The 21,471-nt window shown below is 35.4% G+C and overlaps 1 protein-coding gene across 2 annotated transcripts in view; it reads left to right on the top strand.

Moving 5' to 3' along the window:
* The window catches only part of LOC129182695 (probable phospholipid-transporting ATPase IIA), a 56,918-nt gene extending 35,672 nt beyond the window's left edge, over window positions 1–21,246 (top strand). For both annotated transcript variants that reach the window (XM_054779121.1, XM_054779129.1), the window contains 11 exons: window positions 2,011–2,181; window positions 4,863–4,961; window positions 5,796–5,885; window positions 5,965–6,109; window positions 8,381–8,445; window positions 10,580–10,735; window positions 12,824–12,888; window positions 14,692–14,800; window positions 14,877–14,934; window positions 17,347–17,550; window positions 20,173–21,246. In XM_054779121.1, the coding sequence (XP_054635096.1) occupies window positions 2,011–2,181; window positions 4,863–4,961; window positions 5,796–5,885; window positions 5,965–6,109; window positions 8,381–8,445; window positions 10,580–10,735; window positions 12,824–12,888; window positions 14,692–14,800; window positions 14,877–14,934; window positions 17,347–17,550; window positions 20,173–20,309 (1,299 nt within the window). In that variant the 3' untranslated portion in view covers window positions 20,310–21,246. The remainder of the gene's footprint in view (window positions 1–2,010; window positions 2,182–4,862; window positions 4,962–5,795; window positions 5,886–5,964; window positions 6,110–8,380; window positions 8,446–10,579; window positions 10,736–12,823; window positions 12,889–14,691; window positions 14,801–14,876; window positions 14,935–17,346; window positions 17,551–20,172) is intronic.
* Window positions 21,247–21,471: the final 225 nt, after the last annotated feature.

Below are 21,471 nucleotides of genomic sequence, written 5' to 3'. Positions count from 1 at the left end.
TGAAATAAAATGTTTTTCCATTTTTGCTGTTTGTTTCCCCCCCCCCCCCAAATATTTAAACTTTCTTCTTGTAATGTTCTTCTCGTAATTATGACTTCATTCCCGTAATATTTTGACTTTATTCTTGTGACATGATAACTTTTTCCACAGTCAAATTTTCAAAACTTACTATTTGTGGTTGAATATTTCTTGAATATTTACACAATATTACACGTTACACATTTTCGTCTTAAAATTTTGTTTTTATTCATCTTTATTCTAAAATGATGGCTGGTTTTTCCATTTTTTTTATGTTTTTTTTTTTTTTTATTTAGTTTTCTTGTTAAATTATATATTTATACAGTGCCGCGGGCCAATGAAAAAATAGCGATGGGTTGCACTTGGGCCGCACTTTCACCCCTGGTTTAGTGTAATGTAGTTTGTTGGGGGGGGTTTTAGAGCTTTTAAGAGCTGTGAAGCCATCCTGCGATTGGCTGGCGACCAGTCCAGGGTGTACCCCGCCTCTCGCCCGAAGTCAGCTGGGATAGGCTCCAGCATAACCCCGTGGCCCTAATGAGGATGAGCGGCATAGAAAATGGATGGATCGATGTTAAACCATGCCAAAAACGACTTCCCAAGGCCCTTCCTCCAAAGGGTGTAACCCTGGCATGCCAATCATCATGATGTTTTTGACTCAGGACCGGGGTGGGGGGAAAAAATTCTGTGTACACTAAGTCCCCAACTAACGAACACAATTGGTTCCAGACGACCGTTCTTATGTTGAATCGTTCTTAAGTAGGGGAAAAGGTAATATTACCAATGATATAGGTACTACATGTACGTGTATACATACGCAGTGTATGTGTATTTATGTAAATATGAGTTTGGATGCAGTAGTAATATTAAACGAGGATAATTAATGAAAAAAACAATAATGAAAATGATTAAATAATACGTAATGATAAATGTTATTTACCTTTGAAGAGGAGTGGTCGAGCACACGTCGTTGGTGGTGGAGGAGGAGGAGGTGGAGATATTAAAAAAAGGACAAATTGTCGTCGTTAGACTCTTCCAAAAAAGGTAGTGTTCAGTGGGTGGTGTAGAATTATAAGCAGGCCTATTAACTCTTCATAAACTTTAATCACAAGCTGTGCTGGGTTGCACTACAGCTAAAATTTTGCTTTTCTTCAGTCTCCTCCCACTGGTCTTAATCACATGTTGGTCCCATTAGCAGTGTCACAGTGCCCTCTACTGGTCATGCATGTGAAATATGGACTTAAATATAAATAATTATGGGCTTACAAGGCAAAACACATGAAAAAATAGACCAGTCGGCTTGGTTTGGTATCTACGAGTGTTTGCACGTCGGATGTTTGTTAGTAGGGGACTTGGTGTAGACGTAGATGCTCTTGTTTCATGAAAATGTTGATTCTGTGGTGTCCATGCCAGGCCACTGGTGGGCGCTGTAATTGTGTAGCAGACAAAAAAAGCACCAAAACATGGAACTATAGAGCACAACAAGGATGCAGACTTTCCTGTTACCATGGAAACCGCAGCTCAGAAGATCCAATAGTCCATCTTTCCACAATGTAGCCCTAATGATGAAGGCTGCTGCTGGGTGATTAGACTAACCTTTGACCCCCACCCCTGCTGCCCCCTCACTCTGTTCTGGAAGGCCGGAGCTCCCCCCGCAGGCTTCATGCACTGAAGTGTATAATTGTGTGTTTGAGTTGGTGGGCAGCAGTGAGTCACACACACACACACACACACACACTTTGTGTTCCTGCGTGAGTCACCAGCGGATTGTTTTTGCGTTATCTCATTGGTGAGTGACGCCGGAGCGGCAGCGCCAAAAAGACGGGCGTTAACACACTTGCTGGAGTGGCTTTGGGGGGGGGGGGCACAAACATGTTGGTTTATATTAAAATGTTTGCTTTTCATAGAAGTTTTGAATGGCAGGTCATTGCCATGAGTTTTTTTCCTTCTTCTCCTGCAGCCAAAAATGATCTCCCCCTCTGTACCTCCCCCCAGGCACGCTATGTCCAGGCCAAGCTCAGTGTGCACGACCGCTCCCTCAAGGTTGCCACGGTGATCGAGAGTCTGGAGATGGAGATGGAGCTCCTTTGTTTGACCGGCGTGGAGGACCAGCTTCAGGCCGACGTCAGGCCCACCCTGGAGATCCTCCGCAACGCCGGCATCAAGGTGAGGGCCGCCTTTCCCAATCTAGAACAGGAAATAAATGACGACTCATTTATTCGTGCGAATGCATTTTTATTATGATGTTATCGAGTCAAATTAGATTTCTTCTACTGGATAATTAGCATTAGCCAGTTTTTTTTATTGGCCTGCAGCATTACCAGAAAAAAAAAAAAAAACGTTTTTTAAATCAGCAGCAATTTTACAAAAATAAAGTCAAAATATTAAACGAAAAATTTGTAATCTAACAGGAAAAAGTTGAAATATTGAAGAAAAACATAATTTTTTGTATTCGAATTTTAATTGTAATGACAAAAAAGTTGCAAATTTATGACAAACTAATATTATGAAGAAAAATAATTTCGAAAGATTAAAAAAAATAGAACACAAAACAAAGTTTTAATTTTTGGAAAATTAGGTTGTGGGAAAAGTTATAATGTTATGAGAATCAAGTCCAAATATGGGAAGAAAGTTGAGAAGAAAATTTCCTAATGGAAAGTTGAAATAGTAGGAAAAATTAAAAAAAAAAAAAAAACTAACAAACAACTACAGCAGTAATAGAAAAACAGCTGTAATTTTACAAGAATAAAGTCAAAATATTATGTCAAAATTTGTATTGTAACTTGAAAAATGTTGCAATTTTACAAAAATATATGTGTAATATTATGAGGAAAAATAATGTTGGAATATTAAAAAAAAAAAATTAACAGTCACAAAAAAAAAAAAAAAACGTAAAATGAGTTTTTTTGGAAAATTAGGTTGCGGACAAAGTTAAAATATTACCAGAATTTGAGAAAGTCAAAATGTTATGGGAATAAAGTCATAATTACGGAGGAAAATTTTCAGGAAGAAAGTTGAAATAGTTGGAAAAAAACAACAACAGCAGGAATGGAGAAAACAGCTGTAATTTATGGGAATGAAGTCAAAATATTAAGAGAAAAAAGTCGTATTACAATGCGAAAAAAGTTGCAGTTTTACGAGAATAAACGTACAATATTATAAGGAACAATCATGGCATTTTAGTAGCATAGAGTTGAAATATTAAAGAAAATATATATTCTTTTTTAAAAGTCCGTACATTATGAGAAACAAAATAAAGTTGTCATTTTTAGAAAATTAGGTTGGTGAATAAAGTCAAAATACTATTGGATTGGGAATAAAGTTATAATATTATGATGAGAGGAACATTTACCAAGATTATGTAAGAAGAAAGTTGAAATATTTTGGAGAAAAAACAACAGCAAAAGTGGAAAGGTTTGTAGTAATTTTACAAGAATTAAATCAAAATATTTAGAGAAAAATATTGTAATCTATCGAGAAAAAGTTGAAATATCAAAGAAAGTTGGTATTTTTAAAGAAGTCATATTATGAAAAACCAAAAAGCGAATCAAATTATATTTTTGGGTAAAGTGGTTGCGGAAAAAGTTCAAAAGTCCAAATATTATGGGGGGAAAAGTCATAACATTACGAGAAGAAAATTTTCAAATGAAAGTTTCAATAGTTGGAAAACTTTATTTAAAAAAAAAGGACGAGCAAAAAGGAAAAAAAACAAAAAAAGGCAAAAAAAAGTTGTAAATTTATGAGAATAAATTAAAGAATAAAATAATGCTGAAATATTAAAAAAATATATATTTTTAAAAGTCCAAGAAACAAACAAAGTTGTAATTTTTGGAGAATTAGGTTTGGGAAAAAGTCATAATGTTATGGGAATAAATTCATAATGTTACAAGAAGAGCAGTTACAAGAATATTTAACAGTATATTTATATAATAATAATAATAATAATAATAATAATGATGATGAAAACATGTAATAATATTTAAATATATAAATATTAAATAAAAAAGGTGTAATAATATGAGAAACAAACGGAACAAAATAAAGTTGTCATTTTTTAATCAGGTTGGGGAAAATTGTAATGATATGGGAATAAAGTAAAAATATTATAATTATTATTATTATTATTAAAATATTAGTAAAGTCATAATTACAAGACAAAAATGTACAAGAAGAAAGTTGAAATAGGCGGAAAGTAATTTTAAGAGACAAAAGTCAAAATACCAAGTGAAAAAAGTCGTATTCCAATGAGAAAAAAAGTTTGCAGTTTTCCGAGAATATACTCTATAAGATAATACGAGAATATTAGTTAAAATAAAGTATAATTATATATAATATATATAATATATATATATTATATATGATATAATATGTATAATAAAGTCATAATTATGGGAAGAAAATTTACAAGAAGAAAGTTTAGATATTAAGGGGCAAAACAATAACAATTTTAAAAAAACAGCAATAATTTTACGTGTGTAAAGTCAAAATATTAAAACAAAAAAATGGTATTGTTATAAGAAAAAAGGTGCAGTTTTACAAGAATAAACTTATTATGAGGAAAAATAATGTTGAAATTTGAAAACAAAAAGTTCTTTTTTAAAGTTCGAGAAACAAACACACCAAAGTTTTCATTTTTGGAAAATTAGGTTGGGGAAAAAGTTCTTATATTGTGGGAATAAAGTCAGAATATCAAGAGAAGAACGTTTCACAAGATTATTTAAGAAGGCAGTTGGGGGGGAAAAAACATGGGGAATAAAAGAGCAAAAACGGAAGTTGATATAATAATGGGCTTTTTTCACCTATATGGCACAGCTGAGATGTTATTTTTTTTCTTGCTTACTCTGAAGGTATGGATGCTGACAGGTGACAAACTAGAAACGGCGACATGCACCGCCAAGAACGCCCACCTCATCACCCGCAATCAGGACATCCACATCTTCAGACCCGTAAGTGCAGGTTGTCCTAGCAGGGGGGGTGGGAGGTTCATCTCAGGTCAGACGTCAGCCAAGGGGGCCCTTTAGCGAGCGCCCAGCCAGCATCCACAAAGCATCAATCACTTCCCACATCCAAGCTACTGTCAGGCACGGCAAAGTGAGGGAGAAAAGCAGTCAAGCTCTCCTGCCGGGAGCACGCAGAAGCCTCCTTTCCGCGTTTGTTTTTCAGCTTTCAGGCCTCCACCGTCCCCTCGAGCTGCTACGCCTGGCGACAGGCCACCTCGCTTGGCGAGGTTACAGTTTGCGTACGCCGACGCTTACTGGAAGAGAATAACAATGGTTGGCACGCCTTGAAAATGGACGCCGCGGGAGTGCTGACCGGGCCCCCAACGCCGCACATCTGGATTAGTTTCCTGGTCGCCACCAAAGCCCTGGTGCGCTCTGACGTGTGAGGAGTCAGCGGCTGGCGGATGTTGTGGCCAGAGCGTAACTCTTCATGACAGATTGACTCCACGCGCTGTCAGGGATGCCTTTTTTCCTCTCTCAATTGGAAGCGGACACCGTTTCCTTGCTCCCAGCCGCCAAAGTCCTGTTTGTCAGGCCGTAAATTCCACATGGCACATTTCGCTTTGCTTACAAATGACAAGGTTTAAATATGTATATGTATATATATATATATACACACACACACACAAACAAAAGTATAGAAAAAAAGTATAACAAAAGTGTATATATATATATAATATTGTTTTGTTATGTTTATATTGGAATTATCCATCCGTTTTCTATCCCGCTTATTATTGTTATAAATATTGTTTTCCATTTCTACATATAACATAATAACAGGTGACCACGCGAGGAGAAGCCCACCTGGAGCTCAACGCCTTCCGGAGGAAACACGACTGCGCCCTGGTGATATCGGGGGACTCGCTGGAGGTGAAAAGTGGCGACAAGCTCTCGCATGACGTGACGCCTTTTCTACATTTCACGTCACGTGGCGTTGTTCAACCCGCAGGTTTGCCTCAAGTACTACGAGTACGAGTTCATGGAGCTGGCGTGTCAGTGTCCCGCCGTGGTCTGCTGCCGCTGCGCCCCCACCCAGAAGGCCCAGATCATCCGGCTGCTGCAGGAGCGCACGGGCAAGCTCACCTGCGCTGTAGGTGCGTCGCAAAGTGCTTGTATTTTATCCTCCCTTTGTGCTTCTGTTTAACATCTACACCAGCGAGGGCCACAAAGTGAAACGTGCAAGGATCCTACTTTGCCACTTTGATATTTTGTAGATATGCTAAGAAGTTTCATTTCATATTTCATCTCAGCTTTGTCATATAGGTGAAAAATCCTATTTTCATGTTAATTTTTTTAATTTTCCAAATATTTCAACTTTTTTTCTTAAATAATCTCATAATATTATGACTTTATCCCCCACCTGATTTTCCAAGAATTACGACTTTATTTTGTTTTGTTTGTTTCTCATAATATTTTGACTTAAAAATGTTTCTTTAATATTTCTGCCATTATTTTTCCTCATAATATTACGAGTTTATTCTTGTAAAATTGCAAATTTTATTTTACAATTTTTTTTCTTGTAATATGTAGAATTCATTCTCAAAAAATTACTGCTGTTTTTTCACTTCTGCTGTTGTTTTTTTGTTGTTTTTTATCCCAAATATTTCAATGTCCTTGTTGTAAATTTTCTTTGATTTATTCCCAGAATATTTTGACTTTATTCCCGTAATATTCCGCTAACTTTTCCGCGGCGTAATTTTCCAAAAATATAAACTTTATTTGTTGTTTTGCTTTATAATATTACCACTTAAAAAAACACAAATTTTTCTTTAATATTTCAACTCTATATTACTAAAATGACACTATTTTTTCTCAATGCGACTTTTTTTTCCTGTTATTGACTTCTTTCTCTTAAATATATTTTTTTCCTATTTCTGCTGTGGTTTTTTCCAACTATTTCAACTTTCTTCTTATCAATTTTCTGCTTGTAATTATGACTTTATTCCCATATTTTCACTTTATTCGTGGAATATTTAGTTGCAGCTTTAGTTGTTTTGTTTGTTTGTTTCATAATAGTACGACTTAGAAAAACATTTTTCTTTAATATTTCAACTTTATTCTTTATTATTTTTCTTCATATTATAGCATTTACAGAAAAATCAGCAGTAATTTTACAAGAATTCAGTCAAAATATTTTGAAAAAGAAGTTGTAATCAAACGAGAAAATCGTAATTTTCCATTTTTTCTGGTTTTTTTTTTTAATTTTCCAAATATTTCAACTTTTTTCTTAAGTAATCTTCTTAATTTTTGTTCTAAAAAAGTAGCATTATGACTTTATTCCCATAATATTATAGTTTTTTCCCCAACCTAATTTTACAAGAATGACAACTTTTTGTTTGTCTTTCATGATAAAAAAAAATGCATTTTCTCTTTTAATATTTCAACTTTGCAAGTAAAATTAATAAAATTATTTTTCCTCATAATTTTATGGTTTTAATCTATTAGAATACAAATTTTTAACTCAATATTTTGACTTTATTCCCGTAATTTTTCTTCTTTTTTTTCCCAACTATATAAACTTTTTCCTTGGAAATTTTCTTTTTGTAATTACTGTATATAATATTTTGAATTTATTGTTGTTATATTGTAACTTTTTCCCCAAGATAATTTTCCAAAAATGTATTAATTCATTAGTTGTTTTACTTGTGTTTCATAATATTATGATTTTAAAAACAAACAAACTCCAAACACCTTTTTTCTTTAATATTTCAACTTTATGCTACAAAAATGACGTTATTTTTTCCTCATATTGCGATGTTATTTTCATAAAAATCAGCAGTAGCTTTACAAGAATAAAGTCAAAATATTAAGAGAAAAAACATTTAATCTAATTAGAAAAAGTTTTAATTTTCTATTTTTGCTGCTGTTGTTTTGTAATTTTTCAAGTATTTCAACTTTGTTCTTAAATAATCTTCATAATTTTTCTTCTCGTAGTATTACAGCATTACTTTATTTTCATAATATTATATCTTTTCCCCAACTTAATTTTACAAGAATGACAACTTCATATATTTTTTGGTTTCTCATGATATTACAACGTAAAAATAAACAACATTAACTCTGTGCTAGTAAAATGAATTTTTTCCTTGTAATCTTGTAAAATTGCAACTTTTTTTTCTCATTAGAATAGAACTTAATCTTAATATTTTATTCTCATAAAATTACAGCTGTGTTTTTCCATTTCTTCTGTTTTTTTTTCCCCCCAACTATTTCAACTTCACTTCCTGGATGGGAAGAAGTTGTTGTTCAGCTGACCAGTAGCGTTCGAGTTAGCATGCTAACAGCGATGGGCACACAGAGCATTCCTCCGATGAAGGGCGTGTCCTGGGAATCCTGACACCTCTATGGCTTTTGTTTTCTCTTAGGGGATGGAGGAAACGATGTCAGCATGATCCAGGAAGCCGACTGTGGCGTGGGAGTGGAGGGAAAAGTAAGACTCGCATCGAGCCGAGCGCTCACACCGCTCGCCTTTCCTGTCCGATATTGTGAAGTCTCGTGCACGCGCATTGTTCTTCATTCCTTGCTTGAGTCAGTGGTGTTAGTGGTGGTCGTGGTGGTAGGGCAGGGGGGGGTATAGCTATGCAGCCCCATAGCTATACCTTAGCTGTGCAAAGGTAACCTGCAGTCTTCATCACATCAGCGTCTTCTTTAGGGGGTAAGGCATTTATTATGGAGGAGGCATTTGCATTTTCTCATATTATGTCAAATTACATTTGTAATATATTTTTCACATACTGTATAAAAAAACATTTTTTATTAGATTTTTTTTTAAACTTTTTTTTTTACAGTTATATTTTCTAGTTTTTGTAATGATGTATCCAAAATGTGAAGAAAAACATGCAGACTTCGTCACATTAGCATCATTTGGGATTAGGCAAATGCATTTGCTCATGTTATTAAATGAAATTATATATTAATATATTAAACAAATATAATATTTTAATGTTTTAATTAAATAGACATACATTTTAATATTTTTTATAATTATATTTTATAGTTTTTGTAGTTATATATTTTTTTCCATTTATTAAAATAATATATTTATATCCGAAACGTGAAGAAAAGAATCCGCAAACTTCATCACATTAGTGTCTTTTTAGGAGTAAGGAATTTATTATGAGTGTGGCCTTTATTAGTGCAATTTTTTTTTTTTTAAATTATATATCATTAAACGCATATGTCACCACCTGTATATAACGGCCACCTGCTTATAGCGGCCACTGAAAAATCCCCCCGCAGAAAATGTACGTGTTATAGACCCTGTGTATAGCGGCCAGCGGCCACCCATTTTGTATCCCTCGGTCAATATCTGACCGCATATAGCTGCCAAAATACCGACTTAAGCAGAAGCTTCATGTACGAAAAAGTTTTGTTTTTTAATCCATGAAGCCGTCGTGTGTAGACTTTAATTACTGAGTCCTAGCTCAGTCACAATCATTCACAAGATCCACACAAACTGTCAGTTGTTCCACATAAAAAAAGCCGTCTTCTTTGGAGCTTGTTGCAGACAGTGACACCATTTAATTCCTGGTGTGAGACAATGTGCACTGGTCAATACTGTAATGCCGCTTGTTGTGGGGAAGGAGAGACTCACGTCGCCGATGCACTTTAATGGCTTTATTAACAGCGGAGAACACTGCAGGACTTTACATCCACGCCAACATAAACACACTTCCTAACTCTCTTGACACTCACAGCTAGCACTGAGCTTAGCTCTCCAGCTCGTGACGTCGCGCCGTCACTTCCCGTCACTTCCTGATGAACTAAAGCTGTAATGACACTCTGCCGTATATATAGTAGCACAGCTTTGTTTTGTGGGTGGTGTAGAATAACAAGCCTAGTTGTTCTTTACAGCTTTTATCTGCAGTCCCACAGTGCCCTCTACTGGTCAACATGTAACAGTATAATTATATGTATCTGCAAACACAACAAGCTTCTAATCACAGACATGTTAATATGTGCACGCACAAATTCAAAATGGCTGCCAACCTGTCTATAACGGCCACCTGCCTATAGCGGCCACTTTTGCCGTTTCCCTTTGGTGGCCGCTAAACAGGTTTGACTGTATCAGCTTTTCTTTGGTTTACATTTGAAACACGAAAAAAAAGGGTGTTTTTCAGATGTAATAAAAATTAAAGTTACATGTTTGTCATTCAGAGAATATTTTACAAAATGATTTTCAACATAATATAGTTATGACGTATTAAAGTGATAATATGTAATACGGCTATTTAAGTTTGATATAGTCTAAATGCTCTAATTGGCGCCGGGTCTAAAAACATTGGCATTAACAGCTATGGCTGTAGTTAACCTCCGGGTGTACTTTTCTGAGTTCTGATTTCCATGCGAACACGATGCTAACAGGGACGTTTTGTGATAAAAATACATTAAGAACACACGGTGTATGAATAAAGCGTCAGAAGGTGCGCCATATTGTATGCTAAAACCAAGCAGGCATATTCCCACGTTTGTGCTTTGCCAATGACGAAGCTTCATGAGCACAAAGAAAGGACTTGTTTGTTTTTACACTTTTCGCCCTGCCTTGCTTTGCTTGTGTTTGACAGGAAGGCAAGCAGGCCTCGCTGGCCGCAGACTTCTCCGTGACTCAGTTCAAACATTTGGGTCGTCTGCTGATGGTTCACGGTCGTAACAGCTACAAGAGGTCCGCAGCCCTCAGCCAGTTTGTCATCCACAGGAGCCTCTGCATCAGCACCATGCAGGTACTGTACAGTATATGTAGCAAACACCACATAGACATAGACATAAGGCAAACTAAAGCCTTCTAAATAGAGTTTTTAACATTATTAGAGCTCTCTAGACATTAAATAACACCACCATAGTCACTTTTACACTCCTATTACCCAATATAGTAGCCATAATAAGAGAAAATCACATATTGAAGACATAGAAAACCTGTTTACCACCTTCTAAATATGCTTTTTAACTTTATTAGAACCCTCTGGACATGAAATAACACCCCATAGTCACATTTACACTCGTATTACCCAATATAGTAGACATAATAAGAAAAAATAAGCCATAAGACATAGAAAACCTGTTTACCACCTTCTAAATACATTTTATAACATTATAGAGCCCTCTAGGCATGAAACAACACCCTTATAGTCACCTTTACACTCCCATTACCCAATATAGTAGACAAAATAAGAGAAAATAAGACATTAGAGCTGCAACAATTAATCGATGGTTAATCAATTACCCAATTACGACAAGGTTAATCGATTACGACAACTATTTTGGTGATGGATTAATTTTTTTTTTTAAATACTGTATGTAAATATCCTCTGATTTCAGCCTCTCAATTGTGAATATTTTTGGAAATTTCCTTAGTCATCCATGAAAGCAGACCTATTATCTTTATGTTTTAGCCTAAACAAGATATTCACACATACCTGTAGCAGCTTTGACTATGTTGTGGACCCACCCACTAACTGTTGGTGTTTGCTTCATATTAATTTGGTCCATCTATGGTCGAACCGATTACTCCATTCATTGAAACAACAAGCGTCAGATTAATCGACTAGGAAAAGGATCATGATTGTATTTTTGTGTACATTTATTGTTTTACTGAAGCTATTTCACAAATGTTTACATTTTTTATTATTTAACATTTTAACAGTATATGTGGTTTGTGCACGTATTTGCTCAGTCAGTTCAAATCTTATATTTCTGAATAAAGAGGCGGCAATTAAAAATGTGTGTTTAAAAAAAAAAAGACGATTCATTGATTAATCGAAAAAATAATCGACAGATAAATCGGTTATTAAAATAATCGTTTGTTGCAGCTCTATGAGGCATGTAAAACCTGTTTACAACCTTCTAAATACACTTTTTAACATGAGAGCCCTCTCGGCACGAAATAACACCCCTTTAGTCACTTTACATTCCTATTACGCAATATAGTAGACATAATAAGAGAAAATGAGACATATAAGACAGAAAACCTGTTTACCACCTTTATAAATACGCTTTTGGCATTACTACAGCCCTCTAGACTTGAAATAACAACCCATAGTCACATTTACACTCCTATTCCCCATTATAGTCTACTTAATAAGAGAAAATAATACATAAGACATAGAAAACTTGTTTACCACCTTTACAAACCCAGTTTTAACATCATTAGACATGAAATAACACCCCTATAGTCACTTTTACACTCCTATTACCCAATATAGTGCTGTAGACATCATTGAAAACATTGCGGTTTTATGATGGTGACAGCATGATTATTTCTATTTCTCTTATTTGCTATGGGGAAGATGTGTTTGTCATTCTAAGCAAAATGGAATTTGAACAGCATCCTGCATGGAAGAGTTGGCTTTTTGGAGCATTTCCAGCATTTTCCACACAAATGCCTGCCGAAAGTGCAATCTTGACTTTTAGCATGACACACATGCATGCTTGTGATGCATGAAGGAAGGCGGGGACATGAGTCAGAGCGCCCCCACACTACCGCCGCCACCATGACCCGGTCCGACCTCGGGGCCCGTCCGTGACTCAGCGCCTCGAGGGGTGGTTGTGGGGGGGCAGGGAGGAGTGTTCTCCCCCACAATGTCTGGACGACCACAACCGCAGCTTGACGGCTTAATGCTGCACCCATCATGCCACGACGCCACATGCTCAAATTAGTGGCAGGCGCTCTAAAACACCATCAGATCCCAAAAGTATCACCCACAGTACCTCCCTCTCATTGATTACTTGAATTCTCCACTATTGTATTCTATACTTTTTTCATGACCAGCAGCTTCGTGTTGTTGAAGTTGTTCAACCTTCTCTTCCTACAGGCCGTCTTCTCGTCTGTCTTCTACTTTGCTTCAGTGCCGCTCTACCAAGGCTTCCTCGTTATTGGGTGAGAACACACACGGCTGTCTCCGACTATTTGGCACGTTATCGCTTTAGCATCTGATTTATTTGTGCACTGTAACTGTGCACGAATTTAATAGATGCCATATATCACATGCAGCGTAGTAACATGAGGGAGCAGGACGGGAGGACACCAATGTTGGCAACACTAGCATAGCTGTGTGATGCTACATGATAACATTGTATCTTAACATCATGCTAGGCTAGCCTATTAACAAAATGATTAAAACGCATAGCTCTTGCTGCTATAACTCACTGATGGCTACTTGGTAAGGCTTCAGGCTACATTTTAAAATGTGTAGCGAAGCCTGACATTATTTTCTTTAATTTGTATGTATTTATTTGTACATAGCTGTCCTCTGACAGATGGCCAGTGTTTTAAGTTTACATTTATTAGGAATGAATGAGTAAAGCATTATTATATATCAGGATTACAGTGTATTGTATACATGTATACAGTATCTTACTGTATACACCTTACAATAGAAGGGATCATTGAATTTATTACAACAAAAAAAAAATCAGGCCAATTTCATACAATTATCCTGAAAACTTTTTAAGATGTGTAGCAAAGCCTTTTAAAATATTTTACAGTTTTACAAATGTATATATAATATGATAATACCTTTTGTATAAATATATGCTTCTTATGAAAGTCAAACGGTACCAAATTGATCCTGAGGGGAAAAAGTGTGGCCATACATGCAAGTCTCCTGTTCTATACACCTTACAATGGAAGGAATCATTGAATTCTAAAAATAAGAATTAAAAAAAAAATCCATACCATTAGACGTAAAAAAAAAAAAAAATTAAGCTCTGTCGTAAAGCTTGTTTTTTAAAAAATTTTACAAATCAACTGGCGAGCACTCATGAGTAAAGTATTATAATATATCAGGATTACAGCACATCAAAAATATGTGCTTCCTATGGGAGTCAAATGGGGCCAAATTGGGTAAGAAGTGTGGGCATATATGAAAATCTCCTGTTGTTTGTTTTACAAAGCTGGCTTCCATCAAATGGCGAGCATACATGAATAAAGCATTATAAATGTCAGAATTACACTACATTAAAAGTATGTGCTGCTTAAGGGAGTCAGATGGAACCAAATTGGTCGCAAAGGTAATAAGAGTGGGCCTATATGCAAATCTCCTTGCTCTATACTCCTTGCAAGAGAGGGGATCTTTTAATTGTTTAAAAAAAAAATCCATACAATTAGACTGAAGTTTGTTTTTGTTAAAGATGTGTAGTGAAGCCTTTTTTTTTTTTTTTTTTTTTTTTTTTTTTTTTTTTTTTTTTTTTTTTTTTTTTACAAATGTCTGACATCACCTTATTGGTCCCAAGGGTAAAAGTGTAGCCATGTGTGCAAATCTCCTATTTTATACACCTTGCATGAGAGGGGATCTATTAATTGTAAAAATAATTATTAAAACAAAAAAAATCCTGGACATGTTTTATACGATTAGCCATTCATTAAAAAAAAAAAAAATGTTTTTAATGTGTAGCAAAGCCTACATTTTTTTTTTTTTTTTTTTTTTTTTTTTTTTTTTTTTTTACAAAACTGTCCTCCCTCAAGTGGTGGGCCTATACAGGGGGCAGGTTCACCTAGCCAGGGGCTGGTCTGAGGTGTTATCATGTGATCATATTCATGGAACTTGAAAAGCGAGCATTTGAGCGCCTTCTCTCTCCAAAGTGGAGGGAGATGATAGATTTTGATCATTAACACATTTTACTGTGAGAAGAAGGAATATCTTATTGATTAAAGTCAGGCTTTATCATGATTCTGTTCCAGCTACTCCTCCATCTACACCATGTTCCCTGTCTTCTCCCTGGTGTTGGACAAGGACGTCAAGTCGGAGGTGGCCATGTTGTATCCAGAATTATACAAAGACTTGTTGAAGGTATTTCATATTCGGTCAAACACACACACAAAAAACAAGGTGTGACTCATTTTTTCCTCATGTTTTCTTCCCACAGGGTAGACCTCTGTCCTTTAAGACATTTCTCATATGGGTCTTAATCAGTATTTATCAAGGTAAGACACAAATATCATTGTATCCGTTTCATTTGTGAGCCCTTCTGGCTCCATCCAGCATGTTAGCTCAGATGCAAATGAACAATAATTACCTTCAATACTTCAGTTAATGCCTCTATTTCATTAAATGCAGAGTCTCCTGTAGGCCAAAAGCAAATAACATTAAGAGCTGTGACTGTACGCAACCTCCTGATGTTTTTGTTTATGCAGTCCGCAAAATGAGTGGTCAGCATTCAGCAGCTTTATCTAGCTCTGCATGCGCTTAAAAAATGCTGCTCCTCAGCTGTTGGTGTGAAAGTCGGGTGTGTTACACTTTACAAAATGAAAATATATTTTTTTTATTAAATATAAATATAATAATAATTTTTATTTATTTATATTTTTGAATGTGTTACACTTGTACTGCTTTTAACAATATATTATTGTAATGAACTATATTTTTATGAATGAACTGAAACATAAATAAAACTATAAAACATTGTTTTTAAAAAAGTTATATAATTAAAACTAAAAATTATATATATTTTTTTGATATAGAAAAGATATTTGTAATTTAAAAAAATATATATATAAAAAATAAACACATTTTAATTAAATTAGAAATAATTAACTATTTTTTTAGTAATGGAAAAAAAATGTAATTATGAAAATTAAATAATATTTTAATACAATTTTTATAATTTTTTAAATATAATTAAAACATTAAAATATGTATATTTTAATACATACAAAAATATTAGAAATATATTTTTACAGATATTTTAATGTGTGTTGTTAGAATGTATTTATTTTTCAGTGTACACTTGCCGTACTGTTTCCACTCATCAGCGCTATTAATACTGACGCAGCAGTTTGCTTCTTAGCTCCATTACAACATTCTTGCTGTGTTGTGCATTTTCCTTCTTAATAAATGGTCATGTGGTCCACACGATGGCAGTAGCTGCGTATGCATCACGAGTGGTCAGCATCCAGCAGCTTTATCTAGCTCTGTACGCGCTTTAAAATGTTGCTGCTTGGCTGTTGGTGTTGTAGTCGGGTGCGTTACATGAAAAAAATGTAAAAACGCATTTTAATTTAAAAAAATTTAATTAAAATGGCTGTTACACTTGTACTGCTTTTAACAATGTATTATTGTGACTAACAATTGTTTTTATGAATGGAAAAAATAAAATGTAATTACAAAAATTACAAAATATTTTGAATACTACTTTTATAATTTAAAAAATATAATTAAAACATTAAAATATATTTTTTTACATATACACAAACAAATACAAATATAATTTAAGTGATATTTTAATGTTTTTAAAATGTATTTATTTTTTCAATATTTACATTACTGTTTGCAATCCACTCAACAGCGCTCTTAATGCTGACTTTGCAGTTTGCTCCTTAGCGCCATTACAAGATTGGTTCTTGCTGTGTTGTGCAATCCCATGTGGTCCACAACATGACAGTAGCTGCGTATGAAGCATCAGGAGTGGTCAGCATCCAGCAGCTTTATCTACTAGCTCTGCATGCGGTTTAAAATGTTAATAGTCAGCTGTTGGGGTGAAAGTCAGGTGTGTTACACTTTAAATACATTTTTTAAATCTTTCCGTTTATTAAAAAAAAATGATTTAAAAAAGTAAATATGAATGTGTGTATTTATTTTTTTGTCTGTTACACTTTTATTTATATATATATACCTTTTTTATGAATGGAAAAATAAAAATAAACTGTGTATATAATTGAAACATTAGACAATTATTTTTTTTTACACAAATATGATTTAATTGGTCTTTTTAATTGGTATTTTTTTCTATCGCCGTCATTTCATCATGAGTGGTCAGCGTCCAGCAGCTTTATCTAGCTCTACATGCACTTTAAAATGTTGCTACTCAGCTATTGGGGTGAAAGTCAGGTGTGTTGCACTTAAAGAAATGTATCTATTTTAAACGTTTAACTTTATATTATTAAAATGATTAAAAAATTCAATATAAATTTGTGTGTATTTATGTAGTTATTTTTTAATGTGCGTTACACTTGTTGCACTATTGTTTATAATAAACTCAATGCTTTATATATGTATGTGTGTATATATATATATATATATATATATAATATATATTTATATTTGTAATTAACGAGAATTATTTTATGAATGGAAAAAGCGTTTTAAAAAAATTCATTATTATTATTATTATTAGAAATATAAATAATGATTATCCAATTTTGTCTATAATTAAAACAAAAAATATTACAAATATAATTTAATTGATATTTTAATGTGTGTGTTATAAAATGCATTTATTTGTTTTCTTTTTTTTTTTATTCTTTTGTCATCATTTTCCATTTTCGGGAATAGCCACATAAAAAAGGTATGCATGCCCTTATCTTAATGGTGTGGTGTGGATGTGCCGTCCTTCGCAGGTAGCATCATCATGTACGGGGCGCTGCTCCTCTTCGAGTCGGAGTTTGTCCACATCGTGGCCATCTCCTTCACCTCGCTCATCCTCACCGAACTGCTGATGGTGGCGCTGACCATCCAGACGTGGCACTGGCTCATGATGGTGGCCGAGCTGCTCAGCTTGGCCTGCTACGTCGCCTCGCTCGTCTTCCTGCACGACTTCATCGGTGAGACGCTCCCTCAGTGTCTGTTTTGTGTCTTTGAGATTGTACAAGACATCTTATCAAGTGACGACACGATTCAAAGTCAACTTAGAGTAGTCAATGTACAGGTTGTCTTGCCGTATAGATGTAGTTTGCGTGAAAAATTAGTCAACGCAGCCATTATTATATTGGAAAACTGACGTGCGGCCCAGTTTCTGCTTCACAATGTAACAGTACACGTTGGAATTCATTTTTCCTCAAAAATGAACCACAGCTCCCCAGGTGCCGGCAGCACTCTTGTAGCCCCAGACTGTGATGCTACCACAAGCAAGAGCATCAGCGGATCTTCAGAATGTCATAGTACCTGTAAATGTTGGAATTCAATGTATCCCTCAACGAACCGGCACTCCCTCCATTATCAGCAGCACTCATACAGCCTTAGACTGTGACACAATCATCACCTAGAGAGGGGATCTTTAGAATGTCACAGTACATGTTGGAATTCATTTTTCCCCCAAAAAATGAACTGCAGCTCCCCAGTGCTGGCAGCACTCGTGCTGCCCCAGACTGTGGCGCTTCCACCAGCAAGAGAGCAGATCTTCAGAATGCCATTGTGTATGTTGGAATTCAGCTTTCTCCTCAATGAACCGCCCCTCCTCACAGTAAAGGCAGCAGTCGTGCAGCCCCAGACTGTGATGCTACCACCACCAAGGGAGCAGATGTTCAAAATGTCACAATACATGTTGGAATTCATCATTCGCCTCAATGAACCACCGCTCCCCCCAGTCCTGGCAACAATCATTTAGCCCCAGACATTTACGCTACCACCACCAATGGAGCAGATCTTTAGAATGTCATACTACATGTTGGAATTCAGCTGTCTCCTCAATGAACCACAGCTCCGCCACTACCGGCAGCACTTGTGCAGCCCCAAGCTGGGACCCTACCAGCAAGGGAGCAGATCTTCAGAATGTCATTGAGCATATTGGAATTTATATTTTACCTGGATGAACCGTACCTCCCCCAGTGCCGTCAGCACTCGTGCACACTACCACGAGCATGCTTGACTGTAGGCAAGACACAATAATCTTGCTACTCCATTGTGTTTGTGAATATTTACACATTAATGTGTTGGCAAGTGGCTATACAATCTGCACACTGACTACTCTACAAAGTATATCCAAGTTCATTTATTGTTGTCCTTGCCACTGCTTGTCACTGCTCATGATAGCGTTGATAAAAGGCGGGACTTCCTGTGTTACTAAGTGAGTTGGAAACAAACAAGTTGATGAGCTGACACAACAGAGAGTGTCGCATGGACTCGTAGCACCCATCAAACCCTTCCTGCCTTTATTTTGGGTTTTACGTGGGCCTCCCATCTCCACCACGGCGAGTCATGGCTGGCATGCGGTCACACAGGAGACTTTTTTTGGAGACTTTTCCACCTTGGGGCGCACTGGAATAGATTCTAAAGGTTTAGCCTCCTCTCTAAATGTGTGCTTTTATTTGACTTCATCCTGGCTGGGAAGCACGCAAATAGACAGAAATCATCTGTGGCCATCATAAAAATGAAGTGTTCAGGCCAAAAGTTACATTGGGACATTCGCTGTGGCACAAGTGTGAAAAACAAAAGCATTGTGCACAGCAAAAGCGAATACAGTGCAGTGGTGCCTTGCTTTGCTTGCTTGCTTTGGAGAATAATAATACAATATGAATTTTAAAATTGTTAGGTCATAATTTGACAAGAAAAGTTGTGATATTTCTAGAAAAGTCACTTTTGGACAATACAGTCATACTATAAAGAAAAAATTATATTAATATAACAAAATAAAACAATACTATAAATAATAACTGTATCAATATAAATAATAATAGTATAAATATGTTTAAAAAAAAAAAGCAATGGAATTTTACCAGGAAATGTATACACTTTGACTGAATAGTGTAATCTTATTTGACTTTAATCATTTTTAAGAAATTAACCACTTTTTCAATACCAAAGACGTATTTATACATTTTTATAAACCCGAAGTCCCGATCCCAAAAATGTATTTATTTATAAAAAAAAAATTAGCGCAAGGCAAAAACAGGTGATGACACAACTGCACACTAATGGATGTCACTTTTAGAGCAGTTTTAAGCCATAAAAACAGCCACAACGTGGCAGAAGTGCACTTGATACAAGCTCGGCATTTGAATTTGAATGGAAAAAACATACATGACAGCGAGGAGTAAGAGGAACAACGTGGAGGAGTGTAGCGTACCGAAGGTTATGCATTGTAGGGAAATTTTAATGCATGCACACGTGTGCACACACATGCGCACACATATTTCCATATGTGAAAATTGTAAATAGTTCATGGTGTTATATTTGTAAATTAATTGTTATTTTGATGTTAAACAATCCTTTTGTGTGTTGTTTATGTTGTGGTGTAGTTGTTTAGATATGTGGAAAAAAAAAATTGTGTCCAAGTGAAAGTTATATCTCTATGGCCAAGTTGTATCTTTTCACAAAAAGCTGTTTTTCTCCCTTATTTAGTCAGGAACTGGTATTTTCCTGAAACCTACCTATGTTCCACTGCTGATTACCAAAGACAGTGTGAGCCGTCGTGATGTGGGGTTGTTTTTGTGTGTGATCTTTGTCAGACGTGTACTTCATCACCACGCCGTCGTTCCTGTGGAAGGTGACGTCCATCACGCTGGTCAGCTGCCTGCCGCTCTACATCCTCAAGTACCTGCGCAGACGCTTCTCCCCGCCCAGCTACTCCAAGCTCACCTCCTAGGGGGTGCTGTCGTGGACACCAGGAAGGAAGTAGAACCACCTCAACCCAACAAACAACACAGCTTGCTCATTTATTTATACACATTAAAAAAAAAAAAAGAATCCCGCAGTGCTAATGCTAACCTTTTAGCAGCATCACTGACTTTTACTGCCCCCACCCCTCTCTAAAAGGAGCCTCCACAATGATACACCTAAAAGTCACTTGTAAAAAAGCTGGCTTATGCGTCAGGCAGGCAGCGGGCGTCTGAGGCTAAATGGGTCCTCTCCCCCACAGGACCCCTCTGATGTGGTCGTGACCTCAAGCCATAAAAATAAACACCAAAAAAAGCAAACGAAGGGATGAATATGTTGAACAGAATGTGAATATTGTCCATATGATTATGCTAATATCTTCTTCTAGTCTCTGTGTGCTCATTAAGGTGATGATGATTATTCATGATTTATTTATTCATGACGTTGCCATGGATGTGAAAAGAAGCATGATTTTGAGGTACTTGTAAATAATATTGTTTTTAACGTATTAACGTGTTTTTTAACAAAGTGCTGTCGGTCGGAAAGCAGAACAAAAAAGGGACCTTGTTTGGATGTTGATGAATATGAATAATAAATGTCACCGTTTGTTATCCTGTGTTTTTGCCTCCCTTGTGTTGCTCTGTATGGTTCCAATTCTGCCTTACACAAAAACAAAAACTATTATTGTTATGAATAAATGCTGGGAAAATACTCTAGCCCAAATATTATTATTTGAATGAGGATGTTTTTTTTTTTTTACAGTTTTCTCTTAGTATTTTATCTTGTAAAATTAGTATATTTTTCCTGTTTTTTTAGTTCTTTAATATTTCAGCTCCATGCTACTAAAATATTATTTTTCATCATATTACAAGTTTATTTTGTAAAAATGCAACATTTTTTTCTCATTAAAATATTTCTTCTCTCAATATTTGTCCTTTATTCTCATAAAATTACAGCTGTTTTTTTCTATTTCTGAGGTTTTTTTTTTAATTTTCCAACTATTTCACCTTGTAATTGTTCTTCTCGTAATTGTGATGTTATTCCCATAATATTTTGACTTTATTCTCGAAACATTATCACTTTTCCGCATCCTAATTTTCCAAAAATGCCAACTTTATTTGTTTTGTTTCTCATAATATTACTTTTAAAAT

Source organism: Dunckerocampus dactyliophorus, chromosome 1 (genome assembly GCF_027744805.1).
Source record: "Dunckerocampus dactyliophorus isolate RoL2022-P2 chromosome 1, RoL_Ddac_1.1, whole genome shotgun sequence".
Lineage (NCBI taxonomy): Eukaryota > Metazoa > Chordata > Actinopteri > Syngnathiformes > Syngnathidae > Dunckerocampus > Dunckerocampus dactyliophorus.
Note: the sequence above shows the minus strand (reverse complement) of the source record. Positions and strands in the feature narration are given on the sequence as shown.